Here is a 25,114-nt window from a genome sequence, read left to right as displayed (position 1 = left end):
AAAAAACTATGAAGCATGACATGTTGAGCAATCCATGAATGAAGAACATTTTTATTTTCGCCATCACCACTCATAAATGTTATTTGAATTTAAGTTACCATAGAAATGTAAGTTGTTTGCCCTTTATTGGTGTCAAGTTTATCCATGTTGCCACAAACGCACATTGGTCGAAACGTTCTTTTATTGTTAACCGAGTTCTTATTCATTGTGCTTTATAAAATTACAATTTAAAAGGGGATTGTTATTGTATTTTCGATAGGAAACTGATTTTTAGTGATGGTTCTAGTTTTTTAAACGGTAAAATAATATTGAAGTAAGACAGCTGGAGAGCCACATATTTTTGGTCAAAGAGTCACATCTGGCTCGAGAGCCATAGATTCCCTACCACTGCTATATATACTGTAGCAAATTCTGGCTTCCACACAATCGTTTTGTGTTGGGGCAACATGAAGGAATTAACTTAACGTATTAGTTATTTACAAATTTAAGTGAATTGAACATAAAACAATTATGTTATCCCCCAAAAAACTTCATGAATTGTGTCGTCAGCTCATTTTAAATTAGTTTGAACTGAGCAAATGGGATTTTTTGATCAATCAGTGCTTTTTGTCCGTTTTGCACAATTAATCTCACATTATTCATTCATTTTTCTTCGGCTTAGTCTCTCATTTACCAGTGGTCGCCACAGCGGAATGAACTGCCAACTTGGGATGGGTAGTCGAATCCAAAAGATTCAATTCAATTTAATTCACCTTTATTTGTATAGCGCTTATACAATGTAGATTGTGTCAAAGCATCTTTATATAAAAGTTCATAGTAAATTGGAACAGTGTGGTTCAGTTTGTAGTGTTTAAGTTCAGTTCAGTTTAGCTCAGTTCAGTGTGGTTTAATAATCACTACTGAGAGTCCAAACACTGAAGAGCAAATCCAACGATGCGCAGCTCTATAGATCCCAAACCATGCAAGCTAGTGGCGACAGTGGAGAGGGAAAAAAAACTTCACTAATTGGCGAAAGTGAAGAAAAAAAACCTTGAGAGAAACCAGACTCAGTTGGGCACGACCATTTTAATTTTTCCGCTAGCCAAACGCTTTGTGCAAAGCTGCAGTCTCAGCGGCGGAGGCTGGAAGCTGGCCTCAGCGAAGACTAGAAAGAGTTGATTTCTCGACTCTCAATGGACCTAGTACTGGAATCGACTCCAGCACAGGAATCGACTCCCAGAGTCGTGTCTGTTTTTTCAAACCCTCCTGAATGAAGGAGTTACATGCTTCAGTTTTACATTCTCGAGCACGATGAACACCGAGGGCGCCCGCTTTGAATGCGTGGTCACACGTTCTGCGCTTTTGCTTTTGAATTTTGCAACCACAAGCACTCTAGGCTATCATAGCACTGGGATGAAGTTTGCTTTCGCTTTCAAATTCCTATAAAGCGCACATTTTTGCATTTTGTTTTTAAAGATGAACTGCCTGCAATGTCAAGTTTGCTATGTTATAAATGAAATACAGTATATGTGTGTGAATTTGGAGCAGATCGGATACTATTTGGAGATCGATGACTTACATTAGCACTGCAGGTAAAATTATGATGTTATGTTATTGGCGGCTATATGCTCAAGTAAAATTTTTATTTAACTCATGCCTATTTCCCAAATAAATAAATAAAACTGTAATCATAATCACAAAAGTAGCCAAGATTTATTTATCGACACAAAATCTGATCATGTGGTCATGGTTTTGTGTTGGCCATGCACTCACCTAATTTCACCTCTAATATTCATTCTTCACGGTGATGCGGTGGCACAGGAGGTAGTGCTTTCGTCTCACAGCAAGAAGGTTGCTGGTTTGAGCATCAGCTGGGTCAGTTGGCGTTACTGTGTGGAGTTTGCATGTTCTCCCCGTGTTGGTTTTCCTCCGGGTGCTCCGGTTCCCCCCACAAGTCCAAAGACATGTGGTACAGGTGAATTGGGTAAGCTAAATTGTCCATATTCTATGAGTGTGAATGGATGTTTCCCAGTGATGGGTTGCAGCTGGAATGGTTTCCGCTGTGTAAAAACGTGCTGGATAAGTTGGCGGTTCATTCTGCTGTGGCGACCTCAGAATTATAAAGAGACTAAGCCGAAAAGAAAATGAATGAATGAATATTCATTCTTCCTGATTATTTTGTAGATAACTACAAAAATACATTAAAATTAAGAAACAAATGATAGCAAACAAAACATGTTTCAAAAAGAGGATTTTTAAATAGGCTAGGCTAAATAGTGTTTAGCCTTCTTCCAGCCTAGGCCATCCCATTAACATAACCTTATCAAATCAACAAACAAACAGTGATATTTAAAAGTAAAGTAATAGGCTATTTAAAAGTAGGCTACACTTTTGAAAAAAAAAATCCCTTTTACGAGAGAGAGAGAGAGAGAGAGAGAGAGAGAGAGAGAGAGAGAGAGAGAGAGAGAGAGCAATATGCTATGCTTTGAGGTCTATCACCCTGCTTTTATATTTGATTTTAGGTTTGTTAATGTATACATTATTTAAATTGAACATTTCATGTATGGGGTTTAATATTTATGGTCATTAAATCTAAAATCTAGATATTTTGTTTATTGATTAGTTGGAGCGTCTGTTGCCATAAATAATTTTTTTTTTTAATTATCAACCAATTTGGGGTGTGCCTTGCTTGACTATCCGCTACACGAGATTATTTCGTTCACTTGGTAGACTTAGTATTCAAGTACCAACCATTTATATTAAGAAGATATTTCTTTGTTAATGAACTGCTACACATCTTTTCATTAAATATCAATGAATTTATTATTGGTGTCTTAACTTTCTCTCTCCATGATTGCAATGTACTTTTCTAAATGATCTAAACCAGACAATTAAAATATGCTATAAAAATGTACGCTGATAACTATTTTATTTTGACTGCAGAATATTTAAACTGCTGGTTTTGTCGGGCCAGATGAGAACCGCACAATGTAAAGCTGCAATTAATGCAGTAGCATTGTGTAAAGCGTGATATGATACGGCATGTTAAACCTTGCGCTATATTAAGTGATTGTAAATGAAGTTGATTCCGGAGTTGATTCCACAGACTCCAAAATTAAGAGTCGAGAATCGGAGTCAACTCCAAAAAACCCAGAACCAAACACCCCTACTGCCAGCTATTCCAGTGTATATTTTATGCATGCCCTTCCAGCCGCAACCCAGTTCTGTGAAACACCCATTTGCTCTCATTCACACACACTCATACTCTACGGCCAATTTAGTTAATCCAATTCATCTATAATGCATGACTTTGGACTGTGGGGGAAACTGGAGCACCCAGAGGAAACCCACGCAAAGAGAACAATCAAACTCCACACAGGAATGCCAACTGGTTTAGCCGGGACTTGAACCAGTGACCTTCTTGCTGTGAGGTGACATTGCTAACCACTAAGTAACCGTGCCACCAAATCTCACAATAATGCAACTATAAAAAAAAATGGAAGGGTTTCTCTGCATTGGCAAATCTGTAACCTAGCTTTGTTTTGTCTGCGTTCTGATGAGTTTGCCAGGTGGGAAGGTGTTGTTCGGAGGATTTAACTGTATATGTTGACAGAAAGCCTCTTTTCTAAAGTAGATTATGGAATTGGTTTATCCGTGAAGTCTTTGAGTGGAGGCAATTGATTTATTCTGGGGAAATTGTATCTGCTTATCTACAGTAGCTGCAGACCCGGATTTTAATAGAGAGCGATTAAAAACATGGGATATTGTTGACAATCGGACACAAATGCAGTGCTGTTATAGTTATTATTATATTTAGAGTAGTGCTGGACAAATATTTATTGCATCCATAATAAAAGTTGTTTTAATTGTTTTGACCAAGTTTTGACATAATGTACTGTGTACATTATCAGGTGTATATGCAGTATATATATTTATATATATTATTATATATATATACACATTAGGGGCAGCACGGTGGCGCAGTGGGTAGCACAATCGCCTCACAGATAGAAGGTCGCTGCTGGAGCCCTGGCTGGGACAGCTGGAAGGGCATCCGCTGCGTAAAACATATGCTGGATAAGTTGGGGGTTCATTCCGCTGTGGCAACCCCAGATTAATAAAGGGACTAAGCCGAAAAGAAAATCAATGAATAAATCTGACATTGCAATATTTTGTTTTTCTTATTTATTTATCGCGATATGAATACAATTTCCCCTGATGGCTTAAATAGCTCTATTTGGAAAACATTTTGAACTTAGACTGATTTTGTATAGGTGTGAATCATGTATAAATATAATAAACAATTTGCAAGTAAGAATAATTATGATAAAGCAAAGAAAAAAAAAGTTAAAGAAACGGTTTCCAGAGAGTCTAACAGTATCTAGGTACAGAAATGGAATAATAAAATGTAAAATAAAACTGTATAACGTTCATTGTAGTAATTCAGTAAAATTATTCTACATTAAATGTACAATTTTTGTATATTTTTTGTGCCTGAATGCTGTAAACTCTCCTGAAATGCCTTTAAACACATGCAAATTATAAAGTTTCATTCAGTTGTTGATCAACTATAATTCCAACTCAGCATTGTATATCCTGTGATGACTATTGGTGACACACACATTGCAATATCGATGCTGAACTGATATATTGTGCAGCTCTAATACATGCATGTATATATTTGAGAAAAGTTTAGTTACATTTCGATATAAAATTATATATATATATATATATATATATATATATATATATATATATATATATATATATATATATATATATATATATATATTAGTTGAAATCAGAATTATTAGCTCCCCTTTCAATGTTTTTTCTTTTTTAAATATTTCCCAAATTATATTTATCAGAGGAAGGACATTTTCACAGTATGTCTGATAATATTTTTTATTCCAAAGAAAGTCTTATTTTTGCAATTTATATTATTAGCCCCTTCTAGAGAAAGTCTTAATTGATTTATCTATATTATTAACCCCTTCTGGAGAAAGTCTTATTTGTCTTATTTATATTATTAGCCCCTTTAAGCAATATATTTTTTTCGATAGTCAACAGAACAAACCATCGTTATACAATAACTTGCCTAATTACCCTAACCTGCATAGTTAACCTAATTAACCTAGTTAAGCCTTTAAATGTCTCTTTAAGCTGTATAGAAGCGTCTTGAAAAATATCTAGTAAAGTTATTAGAAATTGGTTATTAAAATTAATTACGTTTAAAATTGTTTTGAAAAAAATCTTCTCTCCGTTAAACAGAAATTGGTGAAAAAAATAAACAGCTGGGCTAATAATTCAGGGGTTTTAATAATTCTGACTTCAACTGTATTATATATTGTATATATTTATGTATTAAATTATATATGAATCTAAATATCTATGTGACAAAATTGGTATAGTTTAGTTTCTATGTATGTGTGTATCACATATACATAACAAATATAATGTAATACACACATATGTTATGTCTTAGCAAATGTTTATTTTGGATGCGATTATTTTCGATTTATCTTTTCCCAGCATGATTTATGGTTATAGTTATTATTATAGTTCAATGTTTGACTAACTGGCAGATGTTTGTTTAGCAGCAATATATCTCTTGTTGGTATTCATACAGTTTATACAAATGCACGCCATGTGTTAACATGACTAAGAATGTGTGGTACTTTGTTATGAGTAAGCGCTTAAGTTACTGTGCAAACTAATGTAGAAAAAATCTTGCTGGCTTAATTTTTTTTGTTGAATCAAATCAACTTTTCTAGTCATCTCAATCTGCATCAATCAAACTGGCTAAAAATATAAAGTTAAACTTAGTATAACTTAAATAAATGTAGTTGAAACCTGATTAACATATTAAAATAAGTTAAATCAACATAAAATATTTGTTGTTTTGACTTTCTTATAGTGTACAAAACAAGTTTGTTTACATTGTTTCCGTAAGAAGATCATCTGTTTTTGATCTGTTTAAATGAGTTTGCCAGTTTGAAACTTATTTAGAAAACAAAATGTGAAGACTGTTTATATTTGTCCTCAGAATTTGATGTTGCTGTTTTGTTTTTGGCAGAGTGCAAATCTTATTTACAAAGTGAGCATAAGAGGTCAAGTGGGACCAGGACGCGAGGTTTTATTTTTAGATGGAATTTTTTGTTTTCAGCAGAAGGATGACTGAAACATCTGATGTGTTTTTATCTCTTTGTTGATTTTTGTCTCTATGTTGATTCACAGCCTTCCTAAACAGAATGAGACAGATGTTTTGAAAGCAGAAGTTGTGTTTAGTTTACTGGGAAGGTTTTATTTAGTAAGCTTCGTCAGGCTGCTGTGATGTCACAGTTTGTTTGTTTTTTCAGTCAGTAGTAACAGCCAAATTTATACAGCTTTCTAAAGGAGTCTAAAATGACAGAGAAAGCTCCCCAAACCACAAAACCCTTAAAAAGACGTTCATAAAAAAAGAAAACTGGGCCACTTTTGCTGAATTTTTGTTTAATTATTAAGGGCAGCTTGTTGGAATGAATCTGTGATTCAAAGTGACAATTTTTTTCTCATCTAAAGGACTTTTTGAAAGAGATGTCAATTGATTTTGTCAGTATTTCCATAAAAGAGAGAAGCTCACTTGAAGATTATTAAATGAACTAAATATGACAAATTAATCTGAGAACTAGCAGATGGAAGCAAAAATAAGATAAAGTAATTTTTCTGGGGTTAGAATAATAATGTAGAGTGCTCCAGCGCTAAATCTTTGAATGACTGGATTATTGCTTCACAGATTATTCCTCAGATCAAGTACAGTGGTTATGAAATACTTTTCTCTTGTAAATGAACATATTCAAAAACTGTATTATACAGCAGAGAAAATAAGTATTGAACACGTTATAATGTTTCTCAGAAAACATATTTCTAAAGGTGCCGTTGACTTGGAAACATCAGAAGAAATCCATATATGCAAAGAAAACAAAACTAATTAGTTTACAAATGTTGTGTAATAAAATTAAATGACGCAGTAAAAAAGTATTGAACACATGAAGAAAGGGAGGTGTAGAAAGGCAGTGAAAGCCCAGACAGAAGCTGAAATCTCTTAGTAGTTCTTCAGCAACCTTCTGCTCTTCGTCAGTGTAAATTAATATTCCCTGCTTTAGTCCAATGTCTACATTATCAGGATGATGAAGATGTAACCAGAGTGGACATTTCAGCAAGACAATGATCCAAAACACAGCCAAGGAATCTCTCAAATGCTTTCAGAGAAAGAAAATCAAGCTGTAGAACGGCCCAGCCAATCACCTGATGCGAATCCAATAGAAAATACAAATTAAAGAGCAGTTTAAATAGACGAGACCAACAGAACCATCAAAATTTTGACACTCTGTTGAAGACCTGAGCAATGCATGTGACTTCATTCTCCACATAAGAGGCGCCTTTAAGCTGCCATCATTAAAAAAAAGCCTTTTATATAATGTATTAATTATGTTTCAGTAGTTCAGTCTCCTTGTGTCATTTCATTGTTATTACACATACATAAGCTAATTTTTCAGATTTTTTTTGTTTTGTTTGTATTGTTTGGGTTTTTACCAAAATCTGGTTCAGATTCATGTCAACAGCTCCTTTATAAATATTATTCCCAGCAAAAAATCTTGTACTAAACTTATACTAAATAATAATAAATCATTATTTTTTTATTAAATTATATTATATTATATTATATTATATTATATTATATTATATTATATTATATTATATTATATTATATGTCTTTCTTTAGACACATTTTCATTTTTGCTAAGAATAAATGTAGGTAGATCAAGAGTCTTCTTATTTAAAACCTTTAAGTAAATACTAATGTTAACAGTGTAATGTTAACATTATACAACATTATTGTTGTTTCCACTTTGAGACAAAAAAAAGAGCTTCACAGCCTCTGTATGATTCTGAAGCTAGAGAAGCACCACTAGAGCATCACTAGAGAAGCACATGAGAATATTCCATCTATTTTACTGTGGGTAATTATAAGCCATGTAACATATGTAAGGCATTCCATCAGCTGTATGTCTCTGTGAAGCAACTTCACATTTACAGACCCAAACACCCACTCTGGCTGTCTTGTGTCATTTCCTAATCTCCATTCTCTCTCTCTCTCTCTCTCTCTCTCTCTCTCTCTCTCTCTCTCTCTCTCTCTCTCTCTCTCCTTCCTCCTCCTTTCCCCACAGGAAGCAATGGAGGCCTTAATTACACCATGTCTCACAGCAACAGCACAGCTTGCGCTTTCTTTCTTTCTTTCTTTCTTTCTTTCTTTCTTTCTTTCTTTCTTTCTTTCTTTCTTTCTTTCTTTCTTTCTTTCTTTCTTTCTTTCTTTCTTTCTTTCTTTCACTATCAATTTGAAGATTTTGTGCTTATTAGCTTTTTTATTAATCTTTTTTTGTTGTTTATTGTAAAGGAAATATTCGTCTAGAGAAAGAGAGAGAGAGAGAGAGAGAGAGAGAGAGAGAGAGAGAGATTTTTTAAAGCAGTTTTCACAAAATTTGATTATTCTGAAGGTTTTTCAGATAAAAGATAAAACTTTTTCATGCATAATTTGACTCATTTTATACAACCTTTTATTCTTATGGAAATTAGCATTTTTATTTTTACAAAATAATGTCTAATTTGCATATTAAAACATAATATTTCAGAAAACTTGCATTTTCTTTATGTAATATAATATATAACCATTTACTCACCCTCAGATCTTTAGATTTTTTTCTTTTGATCTACACAAGACATTTTGAAGAATGCTGGAAACAATTTGCTCAATTCTTCAAAACAGCCACGTTTAACTCATTAAGGTTTAGAAAAATAGACCATGTCTGACTTTTCATATTTATATGAAATATAAAATAGTACAAATAAAATCAGAATTTTCCTTGGCAACAAGCTAAAATGTTTAGATAGCATTTATTTCAATGAACAAGATTGTTATTAGTTTAATGGTTAGACTTATTACTAGGGCCAGACAGAATCTGCTGACATTTTTTGCTATTTCTGTACAGAATTATGTAAAAACTCTGCGGATTTATGTGAAATGATTTTGGGAGTATCCTAACTAAAAACGTAATATATGAAATGAACAATAATACATTTTAACGTTAATGTTTACATTGCAAATACAGTTAGATTCACTTATTTGGTAAACAAAGCCAGTCCTTCATATAACGTTAACATATTTACTAAAAGACAGAAAATATTACTTTACAAACTGTATTGTAAATAAATCATACGAACATTTTCACATTAGCCAATAATATTACTGAAATTAATTGAAAAACTGAATAAATATAAATTTACATACATTTAAATAGACTCAGTTGTTGGCTAAAAATCTTTGGATTTCTCTGTGCGCAGATTCCGTGTGGGCCTACTTATAACTATAATAACTCGAGTTCTTTTTGTTTTCTATGTTGTTTTATTGATGCAGTATTCAATTCTGATAATATTAACCTCATGGTGCACGATTATATAAAATCACCTTATTTTAGTTCATATTTAGGACAAATTGAATGCTTTGAAACATACTTTAAAGTAATAATCATGTTTGAATGACTAATTTCCATTTGCTTCTATATGAAAGGTATCCTTGAAGTGAGGAAAAGACATTTCCTCTGGTGTCATTTATTCTCTGGCTTGCTTATTTCTCTTTTCCTTGGTGGCAAATTGTATGTTTAATTGCTCCCTCTGTGATTAAGAAGGCAGTTTAGGGAGTGTGTGTTTGGGACAGCGAGATTACACATGACAGTGCTTGTTTTATCACACAGCCTTTGTGTTTAAGGAAGAGAATGAGAGTAAATGTGTTTAGTCTACATCTAAGGGTAAATACCTGAAAGGATGCTGGAAATAGGACCAACACTCAGAGCCAGATGCCTAAACACACGGAAAAGTTCCTTGGCTGATAAAACAGCTTATGTGCTGTTTGTCTTTTTCTGGCTCTACCTGCGTCTCTGTAGAGGAGCAGACTCCGTTTCATCTCTGACCTGATAAAATATCATTCATAGTAATTCTGCTGTGCAAACAACACACAAACACAAAATAATAATAGATTAAGTACACTGAAAAGGTGTCGGCTCTGTTTATGTCTCTTTTGAGTTGAAGGATAAAACTTATCTTCTGCTTTTTTCCATCAGTGATTAAGAAAACATATGCATTTACTAATTGAACATCATTCATTCATTTTCCTTCGGCTTAGTCCCTTATTTATCAGAGGTCGCCACTGCGGAATGAACTCCCAACTATTCCACCATAAGTTTTACGCAACGGATGACCTTCCAGCTACAACCCAGTTCTGGGAAACACAGATACACTCTCATTCAAACACACACTCATACACTACGGCCAGTTTAGTTCATCCAATTCACCTAGCGCATGTCTTTGGACTGTGGGGGAAACCGGAGCACCCGGGGAGAACATGCACACACGCCACAGCCATATCACACTGCAGCCCAAGACCGCTTACTCACTGAAGCTAAGCAGAGCTGAGCCTGGTCAGTACCTGGATGGGAGACCACATGGGAAAACTAGGTTGCTTTTGGAAGTGGTGTTAGAGAGGCCAGCAGGGGGTGCTCAACCTGTGGTCTGTGCGAGTCCTAATGCCCCTGTAAAAGTGAAGTAGACCCTATACTGTCAGTGGGGGCCATCTTTCGGATGAAATGTTAAACCGAGGTCCTGAGTGTCTGTGGTCATTAAAAATCCCATGGCACTTTTTGTGTAGAGTAGGTGTGTAACCTCGGTGTCCTGGCCAAAGTCCCTCAATCGGCCCTCATCATCATGGCCTCCCAATCATCTCCATCCACCGAACTGGCTCTATCACTGTCTCTCCACTCCACCAATAGCTGGTGTGTGGTGAGCGCACTGGCGCCGTTGTCCTGTGGCTGCCGTCGAATCATCCAAGTGGATGCTTCACATTGGTGGTGTTGTAGAGTTTGCATGTTCTCCCCGTGTTTGCGTTGGTTTCCTCCGGGTGCTCCGGTTTTCCACACAAGTCCAAAGACATGTGGTATGGGTGAATTGGGTAAGCTAAATCGTCCGAAGTGTATGTGTGTGAATGAGAGTGTCTGGGTGTTTCCCAGTAATGGGTTGCAGCTGGAAGGGTATCTGCTGCGTAAAACATGCTGGATAAGTTGGTGGTTCATTCTGCTGTGACGACCCCTGATGAATAAAGGGAGTAAGTCAAAAAGAAAATGAATAAATGAACTGCCATTATTGACAATATATAGTTAAACATTGGCTGAAGTAAGTGGAGTGTATGGTTCAATGGGGGATGTTAAATATCCAGCAGCACTAACTCCATCTTTGTTTTCCTCCAGGGGGGCATTCTCTGAGGTGTTTCTGGCAGAGGAGAAGAAGACCCAGCGACTCGTGGCCATTAAATGCATCCCTAAGAAAGCACTGGAGGGGAAGGAGAACAGCATTGAGAATGAGATTGCTGTGCTACACAGGTCAGAACCAACTCTTATTAACGCCATCATAACAAATAGTGGATAAAACTGGATTAAAGAGGCCATGGTTTAAGTATGTACTGAACAAGGTCACAATTGTGTTTATTGGAGGTACTAAGTTTAAATGTCTAAAAAGAGCCCCCATATTTTTACTTATATTTAGGGGTCTGTGAAATGGTTGATTCTGATTGGTTGATTGGTGTGTAGATCTTTAACGATTATCAGCCCACAAAAGGAGTCTAATCCAGTCTGAGGAATGATTTGAATATATCATAAATTAAATGTAAAATGTAAATGTATTCCTTCATTAATTCATTTTCTTTTTGGAAACCCTCACCAACATGGGAGAACATGCAAACTCCATACAGGAATGCCACCTGACCCAGCTGGGACTCAAACCAGCGACCTTCTTGCTGTGAGGCGAAAGTGCTACCCACTGAGCCACTCTTCCGCCAGTTTGACAACAATATTTGATATGTTTTTTAAACTGTTTGACAAAAGATGCACAGCCAGTCCTCAAGCATTAACTTAAAAATGTGGTTACTTGGAACCCAACAAAAAACAGAGAACATTCTTGGAACGTTCTGGGAACCTGGCGGCACAATGCCTTGAATTCTTTTGATATTTATGTAAATTTGTGCAGCAGTTTCGGAGAAGCAAGAGCACACGTCTTTTTTAAAATTTTGTAGTACAAGAGTACAAAAATAAATAAATAAATAAAGTTGAAAGATTCAGCTGTTTAGAATCAGGGGTCACCAATCTCAGTCCTGGAGGGCCGGTGTCCCTGCAGGGTTTAGCACCAACTTGCCTCAACACACCTGCCTGGGTGTTTAAAGTATACCTAGTAAGACCTTGATTAGCTTGTTTATCATGTAAATTAAATTAAATTAAATTAAATTAAATTAAATTAAATTAAATTAAATTAAATTAAATTAAATTAAATTAAATTAAATTAAATTAAATTAAATTAAAAGCATCTTCACTGAAAAAAAGTGCTGCATTCAAAACTGTTGCAAACAATTTATTTGTGTTGAATTTAAACAAACAAATTAAATTGAGCAATGTTCAACTTAATTTGTTTGTTTCAATTCAGCCCAAATAAATTGTTTACAACCACTTAACGTAAAAAACTTGAGTAAATCCAAGGAATCATCTTTGAATAATTTTCAGTGTTCTTAAAAAATTAATTATAATATATAGTGGTTAGTGTGGTTAATAATAATGTTAATACCAATGATTAACAATAAGATTTAACAGATTCCGCTAAAAAAAAATACTAAAAATAAAAATAATAAAACAAAATATTTTTAATAAATAAAATGTAATAAAAATAAATTAAATTACCAGCATGTAAATGCTGTTTAGTAGGGTTAAAAAATAATATTAGCTAACAATGGCTAACAAAAATTTTTTACAGATTCTGCAAAAACAAACAAACAAAAAAAAGAAATGTCAAATAAAATGATATAATATAAAATAAAATAAATTAAAAGCATCTTCTTTAAAAAAAAGAAATTAAATAATAAATTATATTGTGGTTAGTGTGGTTAATAATGATGTTAACTATCAATAACAGGGTTTAATTTGTGCCGGAACATGCCGGACCCGACACCTCTAAAATCTGATCCAGTACCTCATTTTACAATCCCCCTCCTCAACCGTCCTACTCCCCCGCACTGCTCACTATCGTCCGCGACACCCCTCAATCATCCACCGCGCCATAAAATAATATTAGGCGGTTCATTGCACTGTGGCTACCGCTGATTAATAAATGGACTAAGCCGAAAATTAAATTAAATTAAATTACCAGCATCTTTACTAAAAAAACAGTTTTCTTGTAAATTATACAATAATTTACAATAATTGTGGTTAGTGTGGTAAACAATAATGTTTACTAACAATGGTTAACAATATTTAACAGATTCCACACAAAATAACAGAAAATGCTAATTAAAAAATTAAAATAAAATAAAATAAAATAAAATAAAATAAAATAAAATAAAATAAAATAAAATAAAATAAAATAAAATAAGGCGGTTCATTCCACTGTGGCGACCCTTGATTAATAAAAGGACTAAGCCGAATACAAAATAATTAAATTAAATTAAATTAAATTAAATTAAATTAAATTAAATTAAATTAAATTAAATTAAATTAAATTAAATTAAATTAAATTAAATTTAATTTAATTTAATTTAATTTAATTTAATTACCAGCATTTTTACTAAACAGTTTTCTTGTAAATTATATTGTTGTTAGTGTGGTTAACTAACATTGGCTAACATTAAAATTTAACAGGTTCAACTCAGACATCATTAACACAAGTGAAGCAAATGACAAGCGTATGACTACAATGAACCATAATATAAAAACTCTTAACTTTTTCATGTTTTTGTCACAAATCATGCATAAGCAGACAGATTACACAAATAAATGTACCTTTACATTATCTGGGACTGAACTCTTTAATACCAAGGCCAACAACAAATACCAGAACTATATAGGAGCAAGCGTAATCGTGTCATGATGTGTGCTTAAATACAGGACGAATGCTGCCAACTATTCGTGAGGCAGTGTTAAGGATAAGTGGCAGTCAAGATGCTGAAAGGTCTCTCTCTTTTTCTCTTAAGAGCCAGATTGCTCTTTGAGAGAAGAAAAGCTCTTGTAAATGCGATCTGTGCCATAAAGACGCGCTATAGCTTTAGAAATGGTAGAAGTGTGCACCGGAAATGTCAAGAGTACTGGAGATAGGCCTATTTTTAGTGACTCTGTTGCCAGGGCTACAACACACACACACACACACACACACACACACACACACAAACACACACACACACACACACACACACACACACAGGCTGAGATGCTGTGGAGGTTCCCCGCAGCACTATTGAGACAGAGAGAGACCAAAGAGGATGAATACAAGAAGAAGAATTAATAGAGAGAGAGAGAGAGAGAGAGAGAGAGAGAGAGAGAGAGAGAGAGAGAGAGAGAGAGAGAGAGAGAGAGAGAGAGAGAGAGAGAGAGAGAGAATTCCAGCATTGGTGTGAAAGACTGTAATCAAATTGAATGCAGGAAACCAAAGGAGTGGAAGTCAAATGGAGATGAAGAAGAATATTTTTGTATTCGTCTAGCCAGTGAATGTGCAAAGAGACAGAGAAAGCACAGTAAAATATAGGGAATAAGGAAGGAAAGTATGAAAGTATTGCACTTATTTTTTTGGACAGATATTGTGATTGAGATATGATTTGCGATTCAATTTTATAAAGTCAAGCTTGAGCTCAATATTGCAGCAAACACAAAAAGGAGAGTCATGTATTTGCTCTCATATAAAGTATAATATTTTGGTCACACTTTACAAAAAGGTTTCATTAATTAATGTACAGTTTTATGCAAAGGTTTGGGCACTTCTGATAATTTTCCGACTTGCAAGCCATAGCCTGCTGGCTTTTCAAATCAGCAAATACATTTGGATATATTTTATACCCTAGAGCAGTGGTTCTCAAACTTTTTTTACCAAGTACCACCTTAGAAAAACAATTTGTCTGTCCAAGTACCACCATAATGACCAGTAATGAAGTACAGTAGGCTTAGTTAAGTAGCTACAGCACTGCACAGTTAAAAAAATGAGGTATATTAACTCCTATTATTAAGTACAGTTGAAGTCAGAATTATTAGCCTCCCTTTGAATTTTTATAAATTTTTTAACATTTCCCAAATGATGTTTAACAGAGCAAGGACATTTTCACAGTATGTCTGTTAATATTTTTTCTTCTGGAGAAAGTCTTATTTGTCTTATTTCGGCTAGAATAAAAACTGTTTTTAATTTTTTATGAACCGTTTTAAGGTTAAAATTATTAGCCCCTTTAAGCTATATTTTTGACTGTCTACAGAACAAACCATCGTTATACAATAAATTGCCTAATTAGCCTAACATGCCTAGTTAACCTAATTAACCTACTGAAGCCTTTAAATGTCACTTTAAGCTGCATAGAAGTGTCTAGAAAAATATCTAGTCAACTATTATTTATCTACTATTTATCTATATTATTCATCTACTGTCATCATGGCAAAGACAAAATAAATCAGTTATTAGAAATGAGTTTTTAAAACTATTATGTTTAGAAATGTGTTGAAATAATATTCTCCCATTTAACAGAAATTGGGGGAAAAAATGTTGACAAAAATTCTAATAATTCTGACAACTGTATATTTATTATTGTCAGCCACTTTAAATATTATTAATAAATTATACATTAACTGCGCTTGCAGTTAAAAAAAAAAACTTCAACATTTAAATTAAAATGTGCTTTTAAAAGTTAAATAAAAATGGCGCCGTTCCTAAAAAGTAAAAAAATATTTTTAAATCTCATTCATATAACAGCTTTTGCCATTAGCCAAACGCAACTTTTCAAATAGCAATGAAATTTTGATTTATCGTTCGGCCTAGCCAGTAAATGTGTGTAAACACAGAGAAAACACAATAAAATACTGTAAAATACAATAAAGTACTGCGATTTGGAAAAAATGTGTAATTTTTTTAGACAGTTATTGTGATTGTGATTAAATTTAGTAAAATTATGATTGAGCTCAATATTGCAGCAAACCCAACAAAAAGGAGAGTCATGATTTTGCTCTCGAATGGAGTATAATATATTTATAATTGCAGCTTTTGTTATTATTTTTGTTAATTTTGTTATTGTTTTGTTATTACACATGAACATGAGAACGTTTACATGATATTATAAAATTAAATGTAATAAAACTATTAGATGGACAAAAATTACAGGAAAGATCTCCATTCTTTGTGTGTGTGTGTGTGTGTGTGTGTGTGTGTGTGTGTGTGTGTGTGTGTGTGTGTGTGTGTGTGTGTGTGTGTGTGTGTGTGTGTGTGTGTGTGTGTGTGTGTGTGTGTGAGTGTGTGTGTGTAGTGAAACAAAACCTTAAACTAAAAATAGAAATGAAGAATGTTTTCATGGCAACTATAACTGAAATAAATTGTGTAAAATAAAGTAGAAAATGATTAAACATAAAACTGAAATAAAAGTGCATTACAGATATAAAGAAATATAAACAAGTAATGAAACTGACTAAAGCACAAATAAATGTTATTATTATAACTATATTATTACATAATTGGACACAACATAGGGAAAATCAATAATAAACTAACACTTCATGTACAACTGGCAGACTGTCCTATTTAAACCATACAAGAAATGAAAAGATGAACATTTTCTGCAGAAAATACACTGAAAATGTATTTGGTGTAAAATTATTGTGCATTTGGTGTTTTTACTCTGAAATTACAGGATGATTTCACTAACAGATCTCTGACGCTAAAATTACACTCTAATTATTGCTGTTTTTCTTCTCTTTTCAGAATAAAACATGAGAATATTGTTTCCCTGGAAGACATCTTTGAGAGTCAGTCACATTTGTATCTGGTCATGCAACTGTGAGTTAACAATTTTCAGCACATTATGATCACATCGACTTACTTTTCTATGTCCCCGTTTAAACTGGTATTAAAATCTAAGGGCCCTATCATACACCCGGAGCAATAAGCCGCAAGATGTGTTTGGCGTGATTTGTTGCTATTTTCAGACAAGCGCAACCCTAACTTTCATGTTTTGTAGCTATGTTGTTTAAATAGCAAATCCATTTGTGCCACTTTGTGGACTAATGGGTGTTCCAGTCTATAAAGGAGGTGTGTTAAGATGCGTTGTTGGTGAGTTGCTATTTTGAGGAACTGAAATAGACAACTGAAATAGGTGTGTCCGAATCCACTTTTGCTATTGTAAGGATGGAAAAATACGGTCTGCGCCCTGGCACATGGTCTGACAGGGTTGAGCTTATTCTTTTAATGAGTTATGAGTGTGTTTTGAGCATAATGTGCATTAAACCAATCAGAGTCTCATCTCCCATTACCTTTAAGAGTCAGTTACGTCACGCCAAGGTGCATTTCCTATTTACATGGCGGACTTTGTAAGTAGAAAAACTGAATGCTTTACTAGTGAGAAAACAGTTAAGCAGACCATCTGCAGCACGAGGATAAAGAACGAGCCTCCTCCATTCAGCCTCTTTACTATCTCTTCACTTTACTATTACTCTTTACTCCTTTACTTTTGTGGATAAGGAAACTGTAGAAATTCACTCTACTGAAGACATCCATTAGGCTACATATTTAATTTTGTTTGTTAAGCACAAAGATTTGTTTCGAAACTATTTCTAAATTCTGTTTTAATTTCCAGCAAATTAATAAATGAACAATATTAATAAAGTGTTGTCAAAAAACTGAGTTATGTCCAAACACGCGTCCTATTCTTATGCCCCAGATGGTGATGCATACATCTCCAAAACCCGACAAGTAGACAAATCTAAACTTGTTTTTATTCAAACAAATATAACTTTGCATATAATAAATAATACTGCTAATAATAATAACATTATACAAATGCAAATTGTCATGGATAAACTGAAAAAGCCCCCAGAGATGAAGAAGGCAATTTAAACAACGTGGCAGAAAACGTGAAAAGTACGGTTGCACTGGTCTGAAAATAGCAACAAATCATGCCAAAGATGTCTTGTTTGCGATGGGTCTATGATAGGTCCCTTGTCAATATTAGATCAGTTTTTCTTTAAAATAAGCAAAATAATCTGCCAAAGGGACAAGAAAAATCTTATTTCAAAGCAAAAACAGGGTTATTTTGTTTACCCCATTGGTAGATTATTTCACTTGCTTTGAAGAAAAACTGACTTAATTTTGTCTAAATATTATTTCTGAAAACAAGAAGCAAAATAAAAACTGCTTCTTGGCTTTAGAATTTTTCAATATTTGGAATAGAAACAGGGGAAAAGATTGTCAGTGTTTGAAGTGTCATTTTAGTAAATGTGATTACTGTAGTTTTTTTCTTTGCATGTCTCTTTATAGAGTGTCAGGAGGAGAGCTCTTCGACAGGATTGTTGAAAAGGGTTTCTACACAGAGAGAGATGCCAGCAAACTTATTCGTCAGATATTAGACGCAGTGAAGTATCTGCATGATATGGGCATTGTGCACAGAGACCTGAAGGTAACGCTTACATATTCCTCCCATATAATCGCACTCAGTTTTTCTAACCAGATGTAATGTGACAAATTATTCAGCATGCAATATTTTTTTGCCCTCACTGAAAGCCAAATGCTGCCACCGAGGGACAAAGTCGCTGCCAATAAGAAAGTATTTAATGTTTAATATTCAGCTCAGATGGATGAGGTTTAACAGTAGGCGATGCTGAGCAACATGACAGAAATAGACTGTGTTTAGAATGGATAACTAGTGGATGGCTCACTGCATATTGTATACTGCCTTTACTGTCTGTTTTATTATTAATGACTACACACCATTTAAACCAGTACATGATATTGCTAAATAACTGTAGTATGACCAATATTGTCATCTGACCTCATCATTTAAAAGTAACTAACATTTTGTGCTGTATGTAAGTTTTTGACTCTTCTGAAGCATAAAATATCATCATATGTTTGCAGATATTTAAGAAATGTGCCAAGTGCATATTCTTGTGTATCTGTCAATCTCAAAGCATGTGCCCGTGACTGAAATGCAACCTCCGGGAAACAGTGGCAGACTCCGAAATGAAAAGCAGATTCAGAGTTCCCCATGAGGCTATCAATTAGCAAATAATATAAATATTACAAATGTAAACATTAGGTGAGCAGGCTACATTGTAAACCTGTGTCCTAACAACATGCTACGTGATGAGATTTGCAGTGATAGGGCTGTTTGCACCAGGCGAAACACGACAAATTTAAGTACAGCCATTCAGAAGCACAGAATATGCACTCACTCACAAAATGGTAAGATTTATGATCTAATTAATACATATTAAACGTCTTTAACAATATTAAATGTAGATTCTGAATCACTGATATGTGTTGGTTTGCATTATTTCACAGTTCTTAAGTTCAATATCAAACAGTTTATTTTATTTTCAAGATCTGAGGAGAACTATCTGCTGCTGCTTTCAGTAGTATGGCAATAAATGTCATGTGACATGGCATTCAAACTCACATTATTAGCATTTAACACTGAATAAAACACATGAGGTGTACCTGAGCTGATCATTGTCAGTTTTCTGTTGTTCAACTGCAAATAATAGAAACAGTTTCTAAAATATAAACAAAACAAAACCTCCTCTTAATATGGAAAATATTCCTTCTATCGTGTGCTGTTGCTTTCATTTAGAACACGACTTAAATCAGCCTTAAATCAGCGTTTAGGCACGATAGTCAGGCACACTCCTGTTAGTCCTCAATCTGGCAACTTGCGCTTGCACATTTTGATCCAGAAATGCAATACCTAGATCAACCACTGGGTGTCAAACTTACATACTGCACCTTTAAATACAGATTTTGGTCCCACTTTATATAAGGTGGCCTTAACTAATATGTACTTACACTGAAATTAATCATTTTACAGTGTACTTTTTCTTTTTAAAAATATTTTTTAGGGGGGGGGGGTTAACCTTTAATGGACAGAATCGTGCAGAGAATTGACAGGACATAGTTAGGAACAGAGAGAAGGTAAGGGTCGGCAAAGAACCTTGAGCCAGGAATTGGTCACCGTGGGCAACATGGTGCTATATGTTGATGCACTCAACCACTAGGCTATTGGCACCAACGTAAATACATGTTTTTACATTGTACTTATGATTGATTAAATACCTGCATGTTATTACATCTGTAATTAATTTCTGCAATGACATTTGTAATTAGACGCTTGGCCATCCCTTGCACCTTAACACCTTAAACCACACTTAAACCCAGCTGTGCCACAAAACCTTTACCTAACCCAACCCATATCCCACCTCAAGAGCACCACAAGAGTTCTACAATACATTATGAACACAGCAAGTACATTGTATTTTTTTTAACGCAAGTACATAGTAGTTAAGGCCACATATTGTAAAATGGAACACAGATTTTTGTACATATTTTCCAGGAAAATAAGACAATAGATAACTATTATTCGAAGTTTGAGCCTGGTAATATTTTAATGCGGCTCACCTCAAGTCTGAAAAAACTATAAATAAATATCATGAAAAAATAAATATTTATAAATTAAAAATACATATAAATGTTTTTAAATATTATTACAATTGAGCATAACTGTTTTCTATGGTAAAATGTTTAAAATACAGTACAAAATAAATACGTTAAAACATTGTTACACACTGTAAAAAAGTAATTTGTTAGGTTTACTTAATTGAATTATGCAAACTCGTTGCCTTAATTCAATTAAGTAATTGTAACTTTATCACATTAAGTACTATTTGCTAATGTAGAAAAAGTCATTCTTACTTATACTGAGTCACATTTACTTAGGTCAATTAAGTTATGTTAATTCACCTAAAACTGTACTCTGAGGAATGATGCTAGTAAAGTTTACTTAAACCGCAGTCTTAATTAAGCATAATTAAACTGTATGGTAACATGGTAACTAGTAAAAACCACAGGTGTTGCAAAAAGTAGTAGTAGACTAGCATAGCGCTAGCCTTAAAGAGATAGTTCACCCAAAACTTATTTACTCACCCTTCACTCATCACAAACACAAAAGAAATAAAAAAAAGTTGGAAAACTGTAACCATTAACTTTCATACACAGCATTTGTTTTTCCTACTATAGAAGTCAACGATTAGTCATTTCTAGCATTCTTCAAAATATCTTCTTTTGTTGTCAACAGAAAAAAATGAACTCATAAAGTTTTGTAACCACTTGAGGGAGAGAATATTTTAATTTTTGGGTCAACTATTTCTTGAATATGCTATGTTTTTGCTACTTGATAATTGCTTGATATTATATCACATACTCAATCTTTATTGTTGTCTTCTTTTATGCATCACAGTGGACAACAGTTTGAACTAAAAATATTTTTTAACGGTCTATTAAAGAAAAAGATCATGTACTTATTGAATGCTAATTTGATTAACTTATTTTTTGGGGGGTGAACTGGGGCTTTTAAACGTGCATTTTTATTCAATGTTTGACGTAAGTTATGCATTTGAAGAGGGTGGGGCATGTCAGATACTAGTGAGCATTTGATTGGTCACGTTCGATGAGAAACTGAAGTATGAGGTGAAGTCAATAAAACCATTGATCCATTTAGGCAGAAGTGACTTACGTGTTTATTTCAGTTTAATATCTTCTAAGTGCGAATTTTGTCACTGTTTTAGAGCGCACTAGCTTATAGATATCCTAAAAACTAACAATACTGATACTAACAACATAGGCTCATTCTGAAAACGTATCCCTATACACATTTTTGGAGATCGCCAATTATGTAGTCAGAGGTACATATGGCTGCATTTCCTCTTTAAAACAAATGCTATTGGGCGGTATGACAACGTTCCTTTTCTCACTTACCAGCTGACCACTTACCTCTGTATGGACTGCTTTCCTGTTGTTACTAGTTTGCCCATTAGCCTGCCATGCACGTCAGCGGACTTGAGATGCAGAGCGGAGTTGAACGCACCAACATAGTCCAAATCCAGTAAAGAACGATTCCAGAAAGCAGACAAGACAATAACAAAAGGCAAAAAAAAAAGTAAATAACAGGGTGAGAATATGGTAAAATCTGAAAGCATGGTAAGAATCAGGCTGCTATGAGGGCTTTTCTGGATTGCTTTTGAAAACACTGTTGGTTGGGTTTAGGGAAGTGGGATGTTCACTGGTCAATCAGTGTTTTTTAAAACCCTATCGGTTGAGTTTAGGGAAAGGGGTGGGTGAGGTTAGAGATCTGAGCCAGACTGGATTTTTAATCCCGCTGCCGCCCGCACCCCACTTCATTTTCTACCCCACCCGACCATTACCGCTAAATTTAGATCTGTTTTTCCAAATCTCACGTTAAAACTGGGCACTACCAAAAGAAAGAGATTTCACAAGGATTGTAGGCTAAATGTCAGTTTTGTTTGCCCCTTTGTGATGAGACATGAGTGCCGTGTGACGTGCGGTGAGGTTTGTGGCTTGTGAGCCACTGATTCTTTCAAAGTCAGATTTACAAACATATCCACTCAATATATTTGCCAACTACCGATTGTGTTTCATATATCATATCAGCTTTATTTCTATACACATAAAAGGTATGTATTGGGCAAACAAACAATGTGAAATGTATAGCGATTAAATATGCCTCTCAAAAAACACCCAGCTGGATGCTACAGAGTCCAGATGGTCCAAACAGCCTATAACAAGCGACACACACAATAACAATTCACACACACACATACAGCACCACGACGGATCTCTCTCTCTCTCTCTCTCTCTCTCTCTCTCTCTCTCTCTCTCTCTCTCTCTCTCTCTCTCTCTCTCTCTCTCTCTCTCTCTCTATATATATATATATATATATCATATATATATATATATATATATATATATATATATATCATATATATCGAGAGCACTATATTGTTAGACCACCTGCTCGCATTCAAATTACACCAGTGTTACCAACCGCTACCACGCTTTATTCGGAAATTTATTCCTGCACCGCAAGAAATCTGGTCAGGTCCAGACCTCTAGGTGGGGGCTTAGGTCGGTCGGTTGGTCAGTCAGTCAACAGCGGCCTCTGGTGGATTTATATGAGAGGGGCAGGTGTGAATGGCACTCGCTAGAGAAATTTGAGATCTAAAAAACGTACACATCGACCTCTGGTGGATTCACAAAAAAACTGCAAACAAAAAAAAAAAAAAGCTCTTGGGATGTATTTTGCTCTCTCCAAAAATGTAGAGGGGTACATAATCAGAATGATCCTGGGTTGGATACTAACATCTAAAAAATGTATTTTAATTTCAGTAAGACTTCATTTGATGTAATAGAGAGGAATCAGAGGTTTAGAGCTGAGACGAATAAACTCTCTTTGTGTGCAGCCGGAGAACCTGCTGTATTACAGTATGGAGGAGGACTCGAATATCATGATCAGTGACTTTGGCCTGTCCAAAATCGAGGACTCTGCAAGTGTGATGTCCACTGCCTGCGGAACGCCTGGATACGTGGGTATGAAAGAGGCCTTTTCCTATCGATTTTATCATCTTTAAAGTTTGTAACGTGTAACGTGTCTGTTTTTAGCAGCACTCAGTTGTTTGAAATGCTGCACAGTGTCAAGTGTTTCCTTTTTTAAAGTGGCTCTTTAATGCAGTCTCTACAAAGCTCCAAAGGAAAAGTGAACAAATATAGAGCACTGAAAGCTTTTCTCCCACTCTCTCAATCAGCTCCAGAGGTCTTGGCACAGAAACCATATAGTAAAGCTGTAGACTGTTGGTCCATAGGAGTCATTTCTTATATCCTGTAAGTATTTCTTGATAGTCATCTCAATTAATTAATTGATGGTCATAAAAATGATCCTCCATAGACAGCAATGTTTCCAACTCATTCAAAGTCTAGAAAATAACAAAAAACATCCTCAAAACAGTCCATGTGACTCAAGTTGTCCAATCTGAATATTATGAAAGCTATAAACACTACTTGACAAATTTTTTTTCGCCTATCCTAAGTTTTAGGAACAACAAAAATTACTTGACTTCTAGTTGATAATTTGGCATCAGAAGTGGCTTATATGAAAGGCAAAGGCTTCTAAATTACACTTATTTTACCAAAAAAAAAAACATGATCATGCATGGATTTTTAGTTATTTAATTAGGACAGTAAGGTCTGACTTTGCTTAGACGAAAGTCTTGTCACTTAACAGAAATAATGTACAGTATAGAATATAAAGTCATGATGCAGTGGAAAAAAAGAATTCATATTGTGTATGACTCCCATGAGCTTGGACGGCTGCATCCATACATCTCTGCAATGACTCAAATAACTTTTTAATAAAGTCAAGTTCTTGCAGGACTCCCAGAGTTCATCAAGACTCTTTGGATTCATCTTTAATGCCTCCTCCTTCATATTACCCCAGACATACTCAATGATGTTTATGTTTGGTGACTGGGCTGGCCAATCCTGGAGCACCTTGACCTTCTTTGCCTTCAGAAACGTTGATGTGGAAGCTGAAGTATGAGAAGGAGCACTATCCTGCTGAAGAATTTGCCCTCTCCTGTGGTTTGTAATGTAATGGGCCACACAAATGTCTTACTACCTCAGGCTGTTGATGTTGCCATCCGCTCTGCAGATCTCTCGCACACGCTATACTGAATGTAACCGCAAACCATGATTGTTCCTTCACCAAACTTGACTGATTTCTCTGAGAATCTTGGGTTCATGTGGGTTCCAGGTCTTCTGCAGTATTTGTGATGATTGGGATGCAGTTCAACAGATGATTCATCTGAAAAATCGACCTTCTGCCAGTTTTCCAAATGATCAACTAGAAGTTATTATTATTATTTGTCCACACATAAAAAAAAAAAAAAAAGTTCTGTTCCTCAGTGTCACAATAGGGCGCTTGTTTACAAGAGCCATGTGCTGTTCATCTGTTTTGCTGCTAGTGTATAACCCGGATGCACTCCAGGCATTTGGAGCTTACAGTACATCACTGCACAGTTTGTGAATTTGCACTGTTGAATTGTTGAATTATTACATCGTTCAATTCTCTGACTGCTATAGTTAAATGTTATATTAAGTTAGTTGTGTTACTGTCAGTGATAGATTGAAATGTTCTACTGTGTTCAAA

At 34.6% G+C, this 25,114-nt stretch overlaps 1 protein-coding gene across 1 annotated transcript in view; it reads left to right on the top strand.

Moving 5' to 3' along the window:
- camk1a (calcium/calmodulin-dependent protein kinase Ia) overlaps positions 1 to 25,114 on the top strand; it is a 45,965-nt gene that overhangs the window by 13,263 nt on the left and 7,588 nt on the right. Inside the window, exons 3-7 of the mRNA XM_056460415.1 lie at positions 11,316 to 11,447; positions 16,831 to 16,905; positions 18,382 to 18,520; positions 23,373 to 23,499; positions 23,715 to 23,790. Coding sequence (XP_056316390.1) covers positions 11,316 to 11,447; positions 16,831 to 16,905; positions 18,382 to 18,520; positions 23,373 to 23,499; positions 23,715 to 23,790 — 549 coding nt within the window. The remainder of the gene's footprint in view (positions 1 to 11,315; positions 11,448 to 16,830; positions 16,906 to 18,381; positions 18,521 to 23,372; positions 23,500 to 23,714; positions 23,791 to 25,114) is intronic.

Source organism: Danio aesculapii, chromosome 6 (assembly GCF_903798145.1).
Source record: "Danio aesculapii chromosome 6, fDanAes4.1, whole genome shotgun sequence".
Classification (NCBI taxonomy): Eukaryota; Metazoa; Chordata; class Actinopteri; order Cypriniformes; family Danionidae; genus Danio; species Danio aesculapii.
Note: the sequence above shows the minus strand (reverse complement) of the source record. Positions and strands in the feature narration are given on the sequence as shown.